Below are 19,727 nucleotides of genomic sequence, written 5' to 3' on the forward strand. Positions count from 1 at the left end.
AAGCCTATATGAAAACTTAAAATAGTCAAAGAAAACCAGTTTGAATTCAATAATTTACTCTCTCAAATAAAAGACACAGAACACCTAATTAATCTGAAAGATGACAAAAACCCTTGTGTTGATAACGCTTCTATAGTTGTACAAAGAATAAGAAATAAAGAGTTTTAACAAGCACAAAACAGCACTTACATCTTGTTTGAATACTTGGTCGACTTCAATAGTCAAAATCGTAGATATAACACAGGCTAACTTATCCAAGGAACTAACTCCATTTCAAATTGAAACTATCATAGCCCAAAACTTCTTAAAATTGAACTTGAATTTTAGGCATTGAGCTTTAAAAAGCAATGCAACAAACTCCCCAACATATTGCTGGAAAAACATACAATTAAATTTAACTGACACGGCTTCTTTTTTCTAGTAAGAAGTACAATAAAAAGATTTCAATCTGTCAAAAACAAAACCCTCAATTACAAAACAGGTTTTGAATCAGTCTTAACCTGAATTTATGAGGAAACATAAAACAAAGAAAAAGAAAGAAGAAAAAGAATAAGTGATTTTTAGCAGTTTTTCAGACTTTCTCAATTCATACATCAGGGCTAATTGGTGCTATTTCATTCAAAATCACGAACAACGAAAACTAATATTTATTCGTTTCTCTAAAGAAAGATCTCATATTAAAAAAAAAAAAAAAAAAAAAAAAAAAAAAAAAAAAAAAAAAAAAAAGTAAAATCAAAGCAAATTAACAGCCAACTGATGGCTCTAAAATTTTTTGATAGCGCAAGGATATACAATGGATGCCGATAATTGATCCTTTAGTAGCTGACAGTTCTCATGAAAAAGACGTGCCCAGAAATCTTAGATATCACAACAAGCTGTTCACCATTTTAACTTAACCAAATACAAGACAGACCGACCGAAGACAAAATGATTTTTTCAGAATGACATAGACTCTAAATTACAATATCACTCAATAATAAATCATACAGTAATGCGCAAATGTCTTGCAATTTGATAAAACAATAGCAAAAAATTAAATGAAACATATTAACGACGGCAAATCAAATTGAAGTGCAAACAAACCATTTCCGTATTTAGGTTGGTTGAGTTTAAGATAATAAAAGAAACTATTGCTGTAACTTTTAGAAATTGAATGCCTAGGAAAGATGGTTAAAAGCTTCAGTATGATCGTATTAACTGATGATATCATCCTTTCAACTGCAAAAGGAAAAAGACGTTAGATATGTTAGAAGCGGGGTTAATGGTGGCGAACTTCTCGTGGTGCCCCTAAGAGTAATAGGCACAAATAGAGGCCTACTGCTGCTTGTTTCAGCCATCGTCCAGTCACTGGCCGTCCTGCCTAATATCTGACACACGAGGAAGGCTATTTTGTGAATCACTACGAATATTGGACGAACTGAAGCCAGTAAAGGATGCCAATATCACGTCCAGAAGGAGGGGGGGGGGGGGTAATCCTACTGGAAAAATGAAGTGCCGACAGTAGCAGAAGCACAGATTTCTTGAGGAGGAATCCGAAGTGAAAGAACGGAGTTCTCTTGTTAGTACCTGTTCTTAGGATTCAGTACCGGTGGCTATTGACAGGTAGGGACAAATGTTGCCTGCCAGAATTAGTCGAAAAGATGGCGAGTGGCATTCTCGGGATGGCGAAAAACAATAGTGGAAACCTTGACACTATCAAGGAAGGCTCTTTTACTAGAGTGAAAAAAGAGATAGGCAAGCCAAATCTCAAAATACCACACTCAAAGGGCACCAATAGCCCAGCGACTATTTATTTTTTGGGTACGGAGGCAATGGACCTTTGTCATCTGAGCCTCAACTCAGCTTTGTGAGTCCAGCCGTGGTGATAACAACCATAATAAATTAACAACGGATGGAAAGAAGCTCGTATTTCACGGGCAACGTTATTTGATAGAGAAATATTGTAAAAAGGGAAGACACAAAGCTGCAAAACAAGACACAATGCTATGAGTAAGAGAGTCTAAAGATATTAATTTGAAGAAATCTATTTTTATCGAAAATTGTCTGAAAAACTTCAATTCTTCTAATAGCGTTATTTCAGGACGGTCTTATCTACAGATCCTGTTGAAAAAAAAAAAAAAAAAAAAAAAAAAAAAAAAAAAAACCAGATCCCATTGTTAAGAAATTCAAAACTATGGATGAAAAGAAGCTCGCATAACCAAGATCACTTTATTCGATGGAGCCAAAAGATTAAAAAGATATATCATGAGCCAAAACGCAGTGGTAAGTACCAACCGAGTTTGACTCTTGTTCCCAAAACGCGGAGAGTTACAGAAATTTATATAAAACCACATCTTGTAAGTTGATAGACTTTCTCCGTCATTGAATATGTCTCAAAACCAAATACAAGAAGGACTCTCTGCAGCGACAGGAGTAAAACAGCTAATTTCACGGAATAGTTTTATTTAAGAAAAAAAGGGAGAAAAAAACAGAATAAAAAAAGAATCAGTATGGATGGATTTGAACAGGATGAATAGATAATTAAACAAAAAACCTGATATACTAACCAAGCTAGGTAATTGTGACAATATTCACTCAAACTATAGATTAGAGACGTCTCGGAAAATATACAAAGTTAAGGAGCTAAAATATACCTAATCTTCATTTCATAGGATTCTAAGATTCACTAATGAACAGGTTTCATGGGAAGGGTAGATTATAGAACTCACGAGAATCCTCCATTTGTTTAATATGACGCACAACATCTTTCTTCGTAATGACACCCAGCAAACGCCTATAAAAAAGAAAAAAGTAATGTTATTTATGTCGGGACTGCACTTTCTAGAAAGTATTTAATAAGCATTAAAGAATGCAAGGAAGAATAATAGCTTCCTTACAAAACATAAAGTCTGCAAACCAAGATTAGAATATTAGAAGCTACAGTGACGACAGTAGTCAAATATGGCTCTGAAGCATGGGCGCTTCGTGAAGTGGATGAAGATTTGCTAGATGTATTCCAGTGAAATTGCTTAAGGATTGTTCTGGGTACCCGGATGACTGTCCGTATTTCAAATAATAGGCTGCACGGAAAATGTAGTTCAATACCGCTCTCTAGGGCTATAATGAAAGAAAGGTTGCGATGGCTAGGGCATGTTCTGCGGATGAAGGATGACAGATTGCCAAAGATTATTCTTTTCGGCCAACCGTCTAGGGCTAAACGGAAAGCAGGTCGTCCTCGTATGGGGTGGGAGGACGTCATAAAGAAAGATTTAAAGGAAATGGGAACTTCGTGGGAGGGTGTAAAAAGGGAGGCTTTGAATAGATTGGGATGGAGAAGGAGCGTGCGTAGCTGTGTTGGCCTCAGGCGGCTTGGTGCTGCGGTGAGTTGTTAGTAGTAGTATTAGTAAAACATAAACTAAGTAACCATATTTTATGATGATAGCCAAGAGAATTTGTCATTTCATCAGGTTGCTCTGATGCCATTCTTTTTTATCCTAAATTATAATTACAATTATACTACATTTAAGAATACTCCTTCATATGGTCCCAAATATATGTATATTTATCGCTGAATTTAATTCTTCTTTAAATATTTCGCACTTTTACTGTTTCCATTTTCTGACTATTGTGTAAATATTTGCCAGTTCATCCCTTAAACATGGGTACCTACCTGTAAGGACAAGCGGTACGTTTTTGGGAAGTTACTCCCAGCAAAGCTACAGGCATGCAAACTCTGAATTAAATTAACACTGAATTTCACCAAAAGCAAGTTTTACAACCCCAAAACCAAAAAAGTAGGACTTAAATCGGAATTAAGTTCAAACTAAATTTCATATCATCAAAAGTTCTCCATAATTCTTCAGCATTTCAGGACCAAACATCCCCCAATAAGGGGAAGACAAGGAATAACTTTTTATATCCGACGGTAACCCTGTAAAAATTTCTATTTTTGGCATCTATAGATAAACAAGAAAATCCTTCGTCTGAACTACTGTCCTGAAAAAGTAACAAAGCATCAAAATGAAGCTTTTAATACTTGCGAAAAAATTCAAAAGCTTCCCAAACAGTTCTCACACATAATCGACTTCTTTTTCTCGTAAAATCCAACATGGTATAATTTATAGAGGATGCCATTTAAAATTTCGACGTTATCCCTGCCCCCTCCCCCACCCCAGAGTTGATGTGCACCCCCTAAAGGTTGGAAACTTCATTAGGACATTAGTGTGGAAATCCTCCCTGTATGTTTGCTCCTTTTCTCTATCGGTAACCCTGGCTAGATGATGCATTACCCCTTGACTTGGATGGGAAGTTGTAGGCCATCTTCTTTTTACTTCAATTATTGATTTGACTGAATAATCATCAACTCTTTTTCTGCCAAAATTTAATTCAGAAGAAACGGGGTTCATACATTGAAAGAAATAGCTAGCTTGAAAAGGCAAATATTTATCGAAGCAGTATGATGTTTTGTTTTCAGATTATTAAATATACCATTTAATGATGAAACAGGCAGCATTCCCATTGAGGTTTAGCGCACCTCAGTTTCTCCAAATTATTGGCCCCTACCTCCAACAAGTGGCAGCTGGTGTCACAGCAGTGACTCTAGCAGCAAAAATCGGTACCCAGTAGCAATCTATGGGTTAAACGTTGAGTTCAATGCGAGGACAACCACGAAGGTCTAAAAGATCATAACATGAACAATAGCATGTTCAAGTTTTGGTAACCAGTGGTAGGCTCCGGCTAACAACTCAGAGAGTTGCACCCCTGCAGCTTGCAGAACTTGAGTGTAGTAGATTCCCTGAGGAGCCAGGCCCTACCCATTGTGGCTCACCACCATCAATACTGAGGATAGGAAAAGAATTCTTTGACTGCCACGTATTCCAGGAAGGATATTTCGTATAAAGAATTTCCCTATGTCTGTTATACAAGGCTGAATTTTAACTGGTGATTATCTAGCTAAAAAAAAAAAAAAAAAAAAAAAAAAAAAAAAAAAAAAAAAAAAAAAAAACTGGATTCCCCTCTAGTAAACGACTCCTGGGACGGCCGGATTTGTCCCTCGAGTAATACATATTTATATTTACAGCTTGATTGCGGTTTTAACAAGGGCTGACATGCCCATCTTTTCTACTAAGATGCGCATACAAAGATTGAGCTATTTGCATTAATCGGGGCTCTTCCCCATGGGACTGCATTGGTTATGCCTGCTATTGAGGGCCGTTTTTTGAACCTTTCCATTATTCTGAATCGAATGGCCATCTCTAAATTTTGATCCGAGGTCAGGGGGGTAATTAGGGGCAAAACAAAAACACAGGAGTCGGATGGCAGCTCTCCAATCATTTTCTGCTCTTGAAAAGGAAGATAGAGGTTTCAATTTTCGACTGAACGAGCCCCCTCTAAAGTTCCCACAATCATCCTTTCACAACAAAGCGGCCGAAAAAGAGAAACCATTGGAGAAACATCCCTCTTTGCTCAGTCAACACTATTACATTGACTATGATAAAAAAAGTAAAATTTTAAAGACTGTAAACTAAATCCAGAGAAGATATTCTGATATTTCATAGTCGTAGAAACTTCCCCATTTTCAGTTTTTTGCTTTTACATGGTAGGCCTAAATACATAGTAGTGTATGCTTATTTCACTGTCTAATGAAGGGACATGGGCGTAGTTTGGGGGGGGAGGGCAGCTGCCCCCCTAGACCTTCAAATTTACATTAGATATGGCTGAAAAAGCAGTTGATAAAACTCCATCACACTATCGACTGCCCCCCTAGACAATATGCTGCCTACGCCCATGTGAAGGGACCTATCCCTATTTAAGAACTCTCATTTGTTTCGTATCATAACAAATTGTTGTTTTCTACCATCTTTTGCCGCCAAAGGATTTGCCCCAATAGAAATAAGCCGCTTTAGATCAAACATTATAAAGTACCCAACTAGAAGTATATATATATAAAAAAAAGAAAAAAAAAATAAGAAAAAAAAAAAAATACAACCATTTAGTTTCAGAAACCTCTCTGTGGTGAAATCGCTTCTGAAAGTCTATGGAGTGTATAGTACATGAACGGCTATTGCATACTGTTTATAAAGTAATGATTACGTATGCAGTATTGTACTGCTAAATAACAACTATTCGGAGGGGATTAATAATTTAGCTTTTTTTGGAGGGGGCTGCATCCCCTTATAATATATATATATATATATATATATATATATATATATATATATATATATATATATATATATATATATATATATATATATATATATATATATATATATATATATATATATATATATATGTATATATATATATATATATATATATATATATATATATATATATATATATATATATATATATATATATATATATATATATATATATATATATATATATATATAATATATATATATATATATATATATATATATATATATATATATATATATATATATATATATATATATATATATATACATGTATATATAGTCTACCTTTACTTCCTCCTTTACTTTCGTTTGAAATTAAGTGTTTTTTTTTACATTACTGTCAAAAATGCTGCCGTTTCCGTATTTTTATGCACACAAAAGGAACATAATCAAACTTGTTGTCAATTTTTAATATCGATAGGGTGTTTTCGTTTTATTTCTTTTAAGTAAATAAATAAATCGTGCCACAGAAAAGCTATGTTATCGGTCATTTTTTGCTACGAAACGACAAATTTTTTCCAACTTAGGGCAGAAATTTTATTTCTGGATATTTGCTAAGTAACTAAATGGGTCGTGCCAGAGCAATGTACTGTTTTCGGCCCAGTGTGCAACAAAACGACAATTTTGTCCCAAGTTTGGACAAAATTTTAATTCTGTTTTTTGTTAAGTAGTCAAATGTACACTCAGCAGGGCCCATTGATGTGTGTACACGTCCTGTAAGTTCCAAATTTTCTCCCAATGGATTAAATTGCGTGGTGACGCAGAACACCATCGGGGAGGATCCTCTATAGGGAGACAACTGCTACCGGGCGTAAGATCCAGATCTATGGGCAATAGCCTATGCAAAGAGCTGCCTCAACCCTTTCCGGATACCTGCAAGACCGGGGACCTTGCGGTCAGCTCTATTCCTACTTGAAGAGTGGCGACCCTCGAGGAAATTATAGCCTAGTAAAAGACACAGCAGTCACACATAATTCTGATTAATGGATAATTCTTCTGGGTTAGGTCTGTTTTGAAGGGCGTTTTCGGGCTGAAAAACCTTTTCCTAGCTAATTTATCTACTATGGGTTGCCTCCCCGTAGTAGCGTAATATTTGAAAGCATGAATATACAATTAGTCGGAGGTAATAGGCTTGAGACTGTCTGTGCTGGATTTCGATTCTTGTTGATAGTTGATAGTCGGAGGTAATAGGCTTGAGACTGTCTGTGCTGGATTTCGATTCTTGTTGAAGTGCATCGTCAAGTACTGAAAACTATGTTGTGACCAAGATGGGCTCAGGATTGCACAAAGCGTCCATTCATACTGGAGGTCCCTAGGACTTCTTGCTGTCCGGTTCTAAGCCGGCTTAAGCTCTTCGGTGCAGACTTGAGAAGATGTGTTGGTCCCCGTCCTGCACTGGTAACCGGGACATTGCTTTTCCTGAGGCCAAAACAATTTCAATCATTTAAAGAATATGTAAACTGGAACTTGGAAATGTTACGACGTTAAAAATAACCATCGTACCGCCATTTTCACTGACAAATTCAGACAATTTGAACTGGACTTACATGATGAATAAGGAAGCTGATAAGTCTTGTTTAGGCTCGGAAGGTATTAACAATAGAACACTAATCACTCATTTTATGACTAAAAGTTCAGGGTATCAGTTATAGTAGTACATGCCTCCGTAAAACCAACTGGCGGAGATACTAGTGACTCAGTAATTTTACTTATAGTTACAGCAGCAAATAGACAGGGTCCCAAGTAGAAATATGGTGTTATTATTAGGAGATTTTAACGCCCAGGTAGGTAGAAATAGGGATAAATGGTATCCTAGTCTATGTAAATTTGGTGTAGGAAACGAAAACAGTAATGGCTACAGACTACTGCAATTTTGTAGGTCTAAAAATCTAGTTAAAACCAATACAGTGTTTGATCGTAAAATGGCCCATAAGTATTAACGTGATGGTAAGATAGCAAACCTTATTGAGTTATAGTAAACCGAAGATTAGCAGGATCAATACAAGAAACTAGGATGTATAGGAGTGCTATTATTGATGTTAAAAGTAAAGATAACCATCTATCAATGCCTAGGGTTAATTCAAACCTGCAATTTCGGAAGGGTAACTACCACCCTGGAAGTTATGATGTTGGGAGACTCCAGGATGAGAATTTGAGAGAAACCTTTCAAGAACAGTTGAATAGTAAACTGGGGAGTTTGTGGAGGATAGATGGAATAACATTCCATCCATCATTATTTTCCATTAGGAAAATAATTTGTGAAAATGCTGATGGCGTCTTAGGGAAGAAAGTTAGAAACGCAGCTAGGAATATAGGTGAAAAAGTTTTATGTTTAATACAGAGGAGAAGGGACTTGTACAAAAATCATCTGAGTGATAGGTAATATGAAAACAAGAGGAACGTAAAGAAAGTGGAGAAAGCATTAAAATATGAACTACGGAGGTGTGAAGTGGAGGCCATATGTAAAATTGCTGAAGATCTGGAAGATGCCGCTAGACGGCATAATAGAAAAATATTGTACTGGCATGTTAATAAATTGAGAGGGAGAAGTCAATCCGGACTTGTCTCAGTTAAAGATAGGAACGTGGCCACAATTAGTGATAAGGAAAGAGATAAAGAGAGAAGGGCAGAACATTTTGACAATGTTCTAAACCAAGACAGGGTTGCAGGAAAAGATATAGAGGAAAATGACAAAGTTTGTGATACCTTAGATGCGAAGGGAGATTTGTTTTGTGAGGAAGAATTAGCTACAATACTAAAAGGATTAAAAAATATTAAGGCCCCATTTATTGATACTGTGGTAAATGAGTTTCTTAATTATGGTGGTTCTGAGATTAGAAATAAGTTACTGATGATTATGAATATGGTTATTGAAAAAGGGGAAGCACCTAGTGATTTAGGAAAACCCTAATTAAACCACTGCATAAGAAATATGATAAGAGTGAGTGTGGTAATTTTCGAGGCATTAGCTTGGTTTCTATAGGTAGTAAATTATTCGGTAATGAACTTTTTAGACTGAGAGATGCCATAGACAAAATTATAAGAGAAGAAAAGTGCGGTTTTAGAAAGGGTAGAGGATATATCAAACAAATTTTCACTATTAAGACTTATAATTGGGAAGTGGCTTAGTCATCAAAGATCTATAGACCTCAGTTTTATAGACTACGAACAATCTTTCGATTCAGATGATAGAAGAGCTTTAGCGAAGGTCTTATACTTATATGGTATACACGACAAATACATTAGAGTAATTAGTGCTATGTGCGAGAGTAACACTGCTGCGATTAGGTAGGAAATGAGGTTAGCAGCTGGTTTCCTATTAAATCAGGAATAAGCAGGGCTGTGCTCTATCCCCCTTTATATAGATCATTTTGATGGACTTTATCTTAAGGAGCACAGGAAAGGCAATGGAAGAACACGGAATCGAATTGGGGGGAGAGGGGAAACTTTCCTGAACTTACATTATGCTGATGATTTATGCATCCTAGATGAAAGCGTGAGCAAAATGAATGGACTTATAGAGGTTTTACGATTTCAGGGTGCTAGAATAGGTTTGGACATCAATTATAAGGAGACTAAGTCGCTAAGGCTAGGAATAAGTGAAGATGAAAAATGTGACGTTGGGTAACGAAAAGATTGATCAGGTGGACCCCTCCACTTACCTTGGTAGTATTAAGTTTGAAAGAATAGGAAGATAAGTCTGCTAACCAAGATTAGAATATTGGAAGCTACAGTGATGACACTAGTCGAATATTGTTCTGAAGCAGGGACGGTCCAAAAAGTGGATAAAGATTTACTAGATGTTTTTCAGGAAAATTGCCTACGCTTCGTTTTGGGTACCCGCCTGACGCACCGTACTTGAAACAGTAGACTGTGCGATAAATGTGGTTCAGTTCCCCTTCCTTAGGCTGTAATGAGAGAAAGGTTGTGACTGCTAGGGCACGTTCTGCGGATGAAGGATGACATATTGCCAAAGATTTTCATTTTTGCCCAATCCCCTAGGGCTAATTGGAAAGCGGGTCGTCCACAGTTGTGGTGGGAGGATGTCATAGAAGTACAAGCTTGCATATATACATATTTAAAAAAAAATATAAATAAATAAAAACTCACCCGTTGTGTGTGACTAAAGTTTGTCGGAGTCCCAATTTTCTAAACATATCTATGACTGTTTCCATTGGAGTCTGATCCGTTATAGTTATAGGAGCCAAGTCAAGAATTCTTCTTAATTTCAATGGAGGGGGGCCAACCCATTGAGTTGGTAAAGTAGGACTAAATATAACTAAACTCTCTCTAGTAATACCATCTTGAGTACGCTTCGCATTTCCTAAAAAAAAAAAAAAAAAAAAAATGGGCGTATTATTGGTGATCAAGTTCTGACTTAGTTAGTAAAATTCGAACTTGTAATCTCGAAGAGTTTTTCAAAATTACGCAAAAGCATAACGAGATTAAGCAAAATGCTATAATTATCTTAATTATAATTGACTCCCTGCCCAATAAGACGAGTAAAACTCAAAATTGAATTTCATTGACTTGTAAACATTACATTCGAATATAGGTACTTAGAATGCTCTTTACCGACTAAAAGCAAGAGCAATCTTACTTATTTGTAATTTATTAAATAGGGTCCATATCACTCGCCTACTGTTGAGAATACAGACAAATCACACGACTCAGAGCCATATACTTTGAATGCAAGGGAGCTGGGCAAAGATTAAGACGACTGATTATCCTTTGTCACCCGTTCTAGTGAATTCCTTTATCTTTTGAAATCATAATTAACTGTTCTCCGTCCCAAAACACAGAAGCAGCATCCAGCCTATAACTTAGACGTTGAGACCCCGAAGAAGAAGAATTTAGCAATGGAGCTGTTGCGAGGATCCAAATAACAATTAGGATAAGATTATTTTCTAAATGACAAAAGAAAGTATTTATGGGAGCTGGTGTTCAGAGCTTTTCACTCTTTTTGTACACCAACTTGGAATAAATTTCAAAATCTCTACTTTACGTTTTCCGCATTGTTGTAAGTTCAGGCTAGACATGTCTTTGCTTTTAAAAATTCCATAAAGCTACCAAAGATGTAACGGATACATATAATCAGTAGATTCCAAGAAAAAAAAAGAATTGTTGTAACAAGGAACAATCAACGGTTTTAGAAAATGCTCGTAGTACCTGTACTTGCAGAGGATGAGGGGGTTCCACCTCGCCCGGCATCTGAACAAAGCTTCTGAATGACGGTCTCTCATGATGGCCGGTCTTGTGCCAATTCTTCGGCAAACTTTAGCCATTGCTTGTCCCATCTGTGGCCAAATATATGAAAACCCCCAGCAGGCTCCTAGTCTTGCCTAACGGTCGACCACCAATTTTTAAATTGCACTCCTTTTCTTCTATGCCATGGTGATAAGGGTTCAAAGTCAAGTATCTGTTTAATGAGGCGCTCGTTGGGGCGACGCAAAACGTGTCCAAGACAGCGAAGCCAGCGGAGCCTGATGAGGCTTGAGATTTTTTCGATGCTGAAACAGTGTCAGCGAATATCATCGTTCGGAGTTTGATCTGGCGTCCGAAAGCGTAAAATTCAACGTGAGCAACGGCGGTCAAAACCGTTTACGTCGCCTGCGTTGACGGGAAAGGAAAAAGGATTTAGTTGTCTGCGTATTGAAGTCCGTCACTTTGACATTTTTTTTATTCCTATATACACGGCGCCAGGTATTTAAGGGTAACTGATAAGCGGCTATTCCTTTACCTCGTTCCGAAACCTCGAGGTTTTAAATGTCTGTTGAACCTTCTTTTAAAGGAGTCAACTGAGGGGTTTGCAGGAATAATATCCCCAGAAAGATGTTCCAGATAGAAGTGCAATGCAGGATGAAGCTGTTCCTCAAGTACTCGGTTCTTGGCGTGTCATCCTTTAGATAATTGGACCGAGATGTGTCTTCCCTGCCTTGTGCCTCTGTGTCTGCCTTGAAGGCTGGAAAAAGGGGCAAAATGTAAGAGAGCTCGTCTGAGGGAGGCGAATTCATGTAATTGCAGAAAACAGCCATCGACGCTACATCGAACCTTTCATTTAAAGGCGGGATTGGGTCATGTTTGGAGGCGCAGCCCGCCCTATTTGCAATATTCTGGATCTTCTGGAGTGGCGTCTACAGCATTTTCGGAGGACAAGCATATAGCGGGCATTTATGTTCAGCCGTGGGCATAATGCAGGACTTGTATAGTGGAATAATCTAGCTGGATGGAAGAAGGTTTCGCAACGAAAAGTAAATCCCAGATTTATTGCACAGGAGGTTATCACCTAATCAAGGTGGTTATTCCAAAAGAGATCGTTGGAGAAATGAATCTCCAGTAGACGAAGCCCGTCGATTCTCTTTACAGTTTCGTTTTTGAAAATGAGGTTTATGTATATGAGGAAAAGCGTAGGTTCCAAGACACCGCCCTGGGGAACCCCTGCTTTTACTGAATATATGCGGAAAATAAATCCGTCGAGGACAACTCGCAGTGATCAATCAGAAAGTACGCTACCAATCAATTTTAATAGACATCCACGAAGACCGTACGCATGGAGTTTCTTCAGCAGGCCACGACGACATTTCTACCAACTACTATTCCTTCAAATCAATGTAGGGCATGGTTGAGGATCCAACCGATATAATAGTTACAGAGAACCGGTGAGAGCATATAGCCTTTTTTACCCCCCCCCCCCCCACTCCACATCGAACAATGACGACTCTTCCCCATGGACTCTAACTCGGGATACACATCCTTCGTAATAAGCTTCGAATATGTCAGCAAATTCTTGTGGCATGGCATCTCCAAGGAGAATCTTCCAAGCCATATAAGGAGGGGTAGAAGATGAGTTCAACCAGTCAATAAAAAGATTATGAACACAAGATTATGGGTCTAAGCACATACATCAACAATTTTCTAAATTTAAATGAATTTAGTAAATCAAAGTAAATGAACTGATTAACAACTTGATTGTCTCATTCCGAAACTTTCACTATAATAATCCTTTGAACTGTTTACTGTGTGATATAACGATGAAAAAAACAGAGAAATAAATAGCTAGGTTTCCGGTTCCAAGGTTTTAACAAGTATTGCAGGAACTGTGACCATTGAGGCACAGTTGCAGAGCCACATTTACAACTATATGACACAGGAGATATTCTGTCTCACTTTTGCCTTGAATTTGGACAACAAAGAAATTAAGTTCTACGTGGACGAAGTAACGACAAAACGGACACATTGAAGCTGGTATGCACAATTGAGGAATTACTTCAATTGGTTATTAAAAGGGTAATTTTCGACTAGATAAAATTCAATTATTGGTAAGCTTAATCTTTTTAATCAATAACAAATCGATTACTAAAATTTTCAATCCAATTGCAATTATATTTCAATAAAAAGTGGCAAAAAGAAAACAATCATAATGTACGCGCCTTATTCGGTGTGTTCAAAGAATATACGGTACACTAAAAAACTTATTACGATCAGTTCACCAGTTCCCTACACAAAGCAACCCTGTACAGAGCAGTATAACTTCAGGGTAAAAAAAGGGATGGGAGTAGGGTATTGCAATGGTTGAATGCCCACTCCACAACTCAACAACAATATCTGAAAGTACAAAGGAGATCAAAATAAAAACATTTTTTTTTCTCCCTTGATCCATTTTAAGTTTATTGATGCTCTAAAATCACAATTTTCTAAGACTTCCGATTGTTTCAAAATTATGAAGTTTTTAATGCAGTGTCAAGTTTTTATCAGTGCTGCCACGTTAAAACTAATTTGTTGAATTTGACAACGTTCTTCTTCTGTAGAAATTCAAATATTAAAAGTCTGTTGATTCCCAAGGACAACAACACTTTCAAAGGTGTAGTTGCCATCTCTCAGTGAAAATTAAACTCCCGATGCCCCTGGTGCTAATCATCATCTAAATGGTCTTTTGTTCTTTCAGAAGCTCATTTAAGCGTGGTTATCTTTTACCATTTTTCTAAGATAATTTGTGCGTTTCGAATGGAAAAACTAGTTAATTAAGAAAGCAAAGCAAAGCAAAGCAAAAAAAAAAAAAAAAAAAAAATCTTCAAGACGTTGAGTTGACTCATCGACAAGCTCAGACACAGGTAAATTTTCGGCAGTTCATATTACTGACTTACGAATAAACTGAACATACTACTCGATGCCTTTTTTTATGCTCTTTAGGAATATGATAATCATTTTTGTCGGAAATGAATTTTACCCCCTCCCCTATATATACCAATTCAGGGTATATATTTGCAAATTATGAGGGTGGGGGCAAAGTTTAAACTTACCTCTCATTTGCATCAGAACTAACTTTACGCCACCCCCCTAATGTGCAAATATATACCCTGAATTAGTATATATAGAGGTGGGGTGAAATTCATTTCCGACAAAAATGATGGTTATATTTGGAAAGAGCATAAAAAAATGCATCGAGAAGTATGTTTACTTTATTCGTAAGTCAATAATATGAACTGCCGAAAACATACCCAGACAGACGCCTGGACAGGATTGCCTGTCCAGGCGTATGTTAACGATTCATTGACTTTCGTAAACTGCGTAGTTTTGGCATCGGCCAGAACATGAAGGGCCACACTCCCGCGCAGAAGTACAACCTCTTTTTGTGTTTTCATTTTTCCTGTTATTTAATAAGGTCATTTTTATAAGTTCAAAAAAACAATAACACAGTTTCTCAAATTTTACTTTTCCTATATTTATCTCCTAATTTAGGTCCACATTTCTGGAAAGTTTCGATCCAATCTTTTGTTTTAGGAGAATTCGTCTCCTATTTTGATAAGGTTATGACACAATACATCACCAGGATTCTGAGTACAGATAAAAGTTACCAGTTCGGTTGTACCTGGTATCCAGTTTGGTTGGGGGGTATCCAGTTCGGCTGGGGGGTATCTTGGGGAGGAATAACCCCCCCCCCCCACCTAGTATCGATCTTGGTGGCCTGAAGTGGCAATTAAATACTAGCGTCTCTAGGAGGTTCCAATAAGAAGAGAGGCCTTCTTCTTCTCCGGGACAGATTTTCTGTAGATTAGAAGGATATACTCGGATATACTTGTTTTACTCGGGAAGTGGAGTGTAAGCCTCATCAGCTCTGTGGCCCCCTCCTTTACCCCTTAACACCAATTTTTCCTAACTCTTTGATATATACGCTTGTTTAAGTTTTCGTCAGCCGTAATTGACGAATAAATTGTAAGAAACAAACAATTACATTTTATTACGATTATTTTCATCTCAGAAAATTGACTGCGACTTGATTACATTTTAATTGAAAAACATACAATTGCTTGGAATGGTATGATTATTCGATTATAAAGTTTCCGTTTTAATTACAGGGTATTATAGCTAAGTGAGAAATCATCGTAGACTATTTAGAGAGGGCTCATTAGAAGGGAAATTAAAACTCTAGTCTGTGGCGTATCCAGAGGAAGGGGGAATACTGAGTTTGACTCCATCTCTAAATGTTGTTCCGGCTCTTAAGCTGGTAGAAAAAAAAGAAGGTTAAAAGGTTATTTTTCCTTAAAAAATAAAAACTCCGACCCGTAAATTGGTCTTACAGTCCAGGCAAGAAACACTTAAGCCTCCCTCCCCCTCATGATCAAAAATTATTTTTGTTCGTTAAAGCAACGATTTTGACTCAAATAAAGCCAAAGTGCTATTGAGCACCAATCATGAGATATCTAGTCGACTTATAACTATCAAAAAATTATCTTTACAGCAGTAGAAAGGCCTTATTGACTCCCGTCCGAACCACGTGGTAGCACCATATTTGGGCATAGAGTCCCTAGGGAGAACACCTGTGCTTTCAGTCCCAATCCCACACCATATATGGGCATGGAATCCCCAGGGAGAACACGTTTCCGAGGATTGTCTCCGGGCGAAGTCTAATAATGTCTTTGATATATTTCCAAGGAGAATTATTTCTAGGTAAATGTTTATTAATGTCTTTGGAGTTCTTTCAGGAGAATTGTTCCGGGCAAATGTTTTGAACTGAGAGATGAAAAGATTAGCGTAGAAAAGGGTTTCGTTGTTATTTAAAATGTGACAGCGCAGGGATGTCATAAACAAAAGGAACACGCAGAAATTACTTTTAGGGGTTATTTGGGCGAAACCGTTTTAGACATTTTAGGGAATTATTTCGGCGAAACAGTTAGAGACATTTTAAAAGATGATTTTAGAAGAGGATTTGAGGCTGAAACTCTGTGGTCGTTATAATACAAAAGTTCCATTTGAACAGTGTCGTGAGGTCCCCTACCCCAACCCCAAAGGGCACCGATCCCCCTACCCCACCCCTGCAGGCAGCTCCCCGTCCCCCAAGGTCCCGGAGCCCCCATTTTTTAATATTTTTTAATTTGAGCATTTTGGGACACACAAGGGCCCCACCCCCCAACTTTTGACTCCCCCTCACAACATTAGTGTTTTGTCATGGTTTACCCTATCACAGTTACATTCTCTTGATTTTTCAAAGTTCATTTTGTATTTCTTTCATTGAAATGCAAGAGTTGGATTATTTCAGTAGTGTTTTGTCAAGGTTTATCTTGTCAGAGTTACATTCTCTAGATTTTCAACGTTCATTGCGGATCTATTTCATTGAAATACAAGAGTTGGAATATTTCTGTAGTGTTTTGTTGTAATTTATCTTACCGCAAGTACATTTTCTTGATTTTTCAAAGTTCGTTTTGATTTTTTTCATTCAAATGCAAGAGTTGGATTATTTCAGTAGTGTTTTATCGTGGTTTACCTTGTCACAGTTACATTCTCTTGATTTTTCAAAGTTCATTTTGGATTTCTTTCGCTGAAATGCAAGAGTTGGAATAATTCAGTAGGGTTTTGTCGTGGTTTACCCTGTTATACTTTCATTCTCGTGATTTTTCAAAGTTCATTTTGAATTTCTTTCGTTGAAATGCAAGAGTTGCAATATTTCAGTAGTGTTTTGTAGAGGTTTATCGTGTCACAGTTACATTCTCTTGATTTTTCAAAGTTCATTTTGATATTTTTTCATTGAAATGCAAGAGTTGGATTATTTCAGTAGTGTTTTATCGTGGTTTACCCTGTCACAGCTACATTCTCTTGATTTTTCAAAGTTCATTTTGGACTTCTTTCGTTGAAAAGCAAGAGTTGGAATAATTCAGTAATGTTTTTGTCGTGGTTTACCCTGTCACACTTTCATTCTCTTGATTTTTCAAAGTTCATTTGAATTTCTTTCATTTAAATGCAAGAGTTGGAATATTTTAGTAGTGTTTTCTCGTGGTTTACATTGTCACAATTACATTCTCTTGATTTTTCAAAGTTCATTTGAATTTCTTTCATTGAAATGCAAGAGTTAGATTATTTCAGTAGTGTTTTGTTGTGGTTTACCATGTCACAGTTACATTCTCTTGATTTTTCAAAGTTCATTTTGAATGTCTTTCATTGAAATGCAAGAGTTGGAATATTTCAGTAGTGTTTTGTCATGGTTTACCTTGTCACAGTTACATTCTCTTAATTTTTCAAAGATCATTTTGGTTTTCTTTCGTTGAAATGCAAGAGTTGGAATATTTCAGTATTGTTTTGTTGTGGTTTACCATGTCATAGTTACAATTTCTTGATTTTTCAAAGTTAATTTCTAATTTATTTCGTTGAAATGCAAGAGTCGGAATGTTTCAGTAGTGTTCTATTGTGGTTTACCATGTCACACTTACGTTCTTTTGACTTTTCAAATTTCATTTTGAATTTCTTTAATTGAAATGCAAGAGTTGGATTATTTAAGTAGTGTTTTGTCGTTGTTTACCTAGTCACAGTTACATTCTCTTGATTTTTCAAAGTTCATTTGAATTTCTTTAATTGAAATTCAATAGTCGGATTACTTCAGTAGTTTTTCGTCGTGGCTTACCTTTTCACAGTTACATTCACTGGATTTTTCAAAGTTCATTTTGAATTTAATTCTTTGAAATGTTAGAGTTGGACTATTTCAGTAGTGTTTTATCGTGGTTTACCTTGTCACAGTTACATTCTATTATTTTTTCAAAGTTCATTTTGAATTTCTTTCATTGAAATACAAGAGTTGGATTATTTCAGTAGTGTTTTGTCATGGTTTACCTTGTCACAGATACATTCTCTTGATTTTTCAAAGTTCATTTTGGATTTCTTTCGTTGAAATACAAGAGTTGGAATATTTCAGTAGTGTTATGTCATTGTTTACCATATCACAGCTACATTCTCTTGATTTTTCAAAGTTCATTTTGAATTTCTTACGTTGAAATGCAAGAGTTGGAATATTTCAGTAGTGTTTTGATGTAGTTTACCTTGTCACAGCTAAATTCTCTTAATTTTTCAAAGTTCATTTTGGATTTCTTTCGTTGATATGCAAGAGTTGGAATATTTCACTAGTGTTTTGTCGTGGTTTACCTTGTCACCGTTACATTCTCATAATCTTTCAAAAGTTAATATTTGGTTTATTTCGGTGAAAAGCGACACTTAGACAATTTCAGTAGTTTTTTTATGTGGTTTTCCTAGTCACAGTTACATTCTCTTGATTTTTCAATGTTCATTTCTTTTTTCTTTATTTGAAATGCAAGAGTTGGAATATTTCAATAGTGCTTTGTCATGGTTTACCTTGTCACACTTACATTCTCTTAATTTTTCAAAGTTCATTTTGGATTTCTTTCGATGAAATGCAAGAGTTGAAATATTTCAATAGTGTTTTGTTATGGTTTACCTTGTCACACTTACATTCTCTTAATTTTTCAAAGTTCATTTTGGTTTTCTTTCGATGAAATGAAAGAGTTGGAATATTTCAGTAGTGTTTTGTCATGGTTTACCTAGTCACAGTTACATTCTCTTAATTTTTTAAAGTTCTTTTTGGATTTCTTTCGTTGAAATGCAAGAGTTGGAATATTTCAGTAGTGTTTTGTCATGGTTTACCTTGTCACAGTTACATTCTCTTAATTTTTCAATGTTCATTTTGAATTTCTTTCCGTTGAAATGCAAGAGTTGGAATATTTCAGTAGTGTTTTGTAATGGTTTACCTTGTCACAGATACATTCTCTTGATTTTTCAAAGTTCATTTCAAATTTCTTTCATTGAAATGCAAGAGTTGGAATATTTCAGTAGTGTTTTGTTATAGTTTACCTTGTCACAGTTACATTCTCTTAATTTTTCAAAGTTCATTGAATTTCTTTCGTTGAAATGCAAGAGCTGGAATATTTCAATAGTGTTTTGTCATGGTTTACCTTGTCACAGTCACATTCTCTTAATTTTTCAAAGTTCATTTTGAATTTCATTCGTTGAAATGCATGAGTTGGAATATTTCAGTAGTGTTTCGTCATGGTTTACCTCGTCAAAGATACATTCTATTGATTTTTCAAAGTTCATTACGAATTTCTTTCATTGAAATGCAAGAGTTGGAATATTTCAGTAGTGTTTTGTCGTGGTTTACCTTGTCACAGTTACATTCTCTTGATTTTCCAAAGTTCATTTGATTTTGTTTCATTGAAATGCAAGAGTTGGATTATTTCAGTAGTGTTTTGTTGTGCTTTACCT

General features: G+C 36.2%; 1 protein-coding gene across 6 annotated transcripts in view; it reads right to left on the reverse strand.

Moving 5' to 3' along the window:
- Positions 1–45: 45 nt before the first annotated feature.
- ClC-c (chloride channel protein 3) overlaps positions 46–19,727 on the reverse strand; it is a 105,529-nt gene continuing 85,847 nt past the window's right edge. For 5 of the 6 annotated variants that reach the window (XM_089099552.1, XM_089099555.1, XM_089099553.1 and 2 more), the window contains 2 exons: positions 10,296–10,509; positions 2,173–2,773 (listed from right to left, as the gene is read on the reverse strand). In XM_089099552.1, coding sequence (XP_088955678.1) covers positions 2,680–2,773; positions 10,296–10,509 — 308 coding nt within the window. In that variant the 3' untranslated portion in view covers positions 2,173–2,679. Of the gene's footprint in view, positions 373–2,172; positions 2,774–10,295; positions 10,510–19,727 lie in introns of those variants that run through there. The other variant, XM_089099556.1, reaches the window with a different exon arrangement.

Source organism: Artemia sp. Qi Xiang Cuo, chromosome 13, assembly GCF_049724085.1.
Source record: "Artemia sp. Qi Xiang Cuo chromosome 13, ASM4972408v1, whole genome shotgun sequence".
NCBI lineage: Eukaryota > Metazoa > Arthropoda > Branchiopoda > Anostraca > Artemiidae > Artemia > Artemia sp. Qi Xiang Cuo.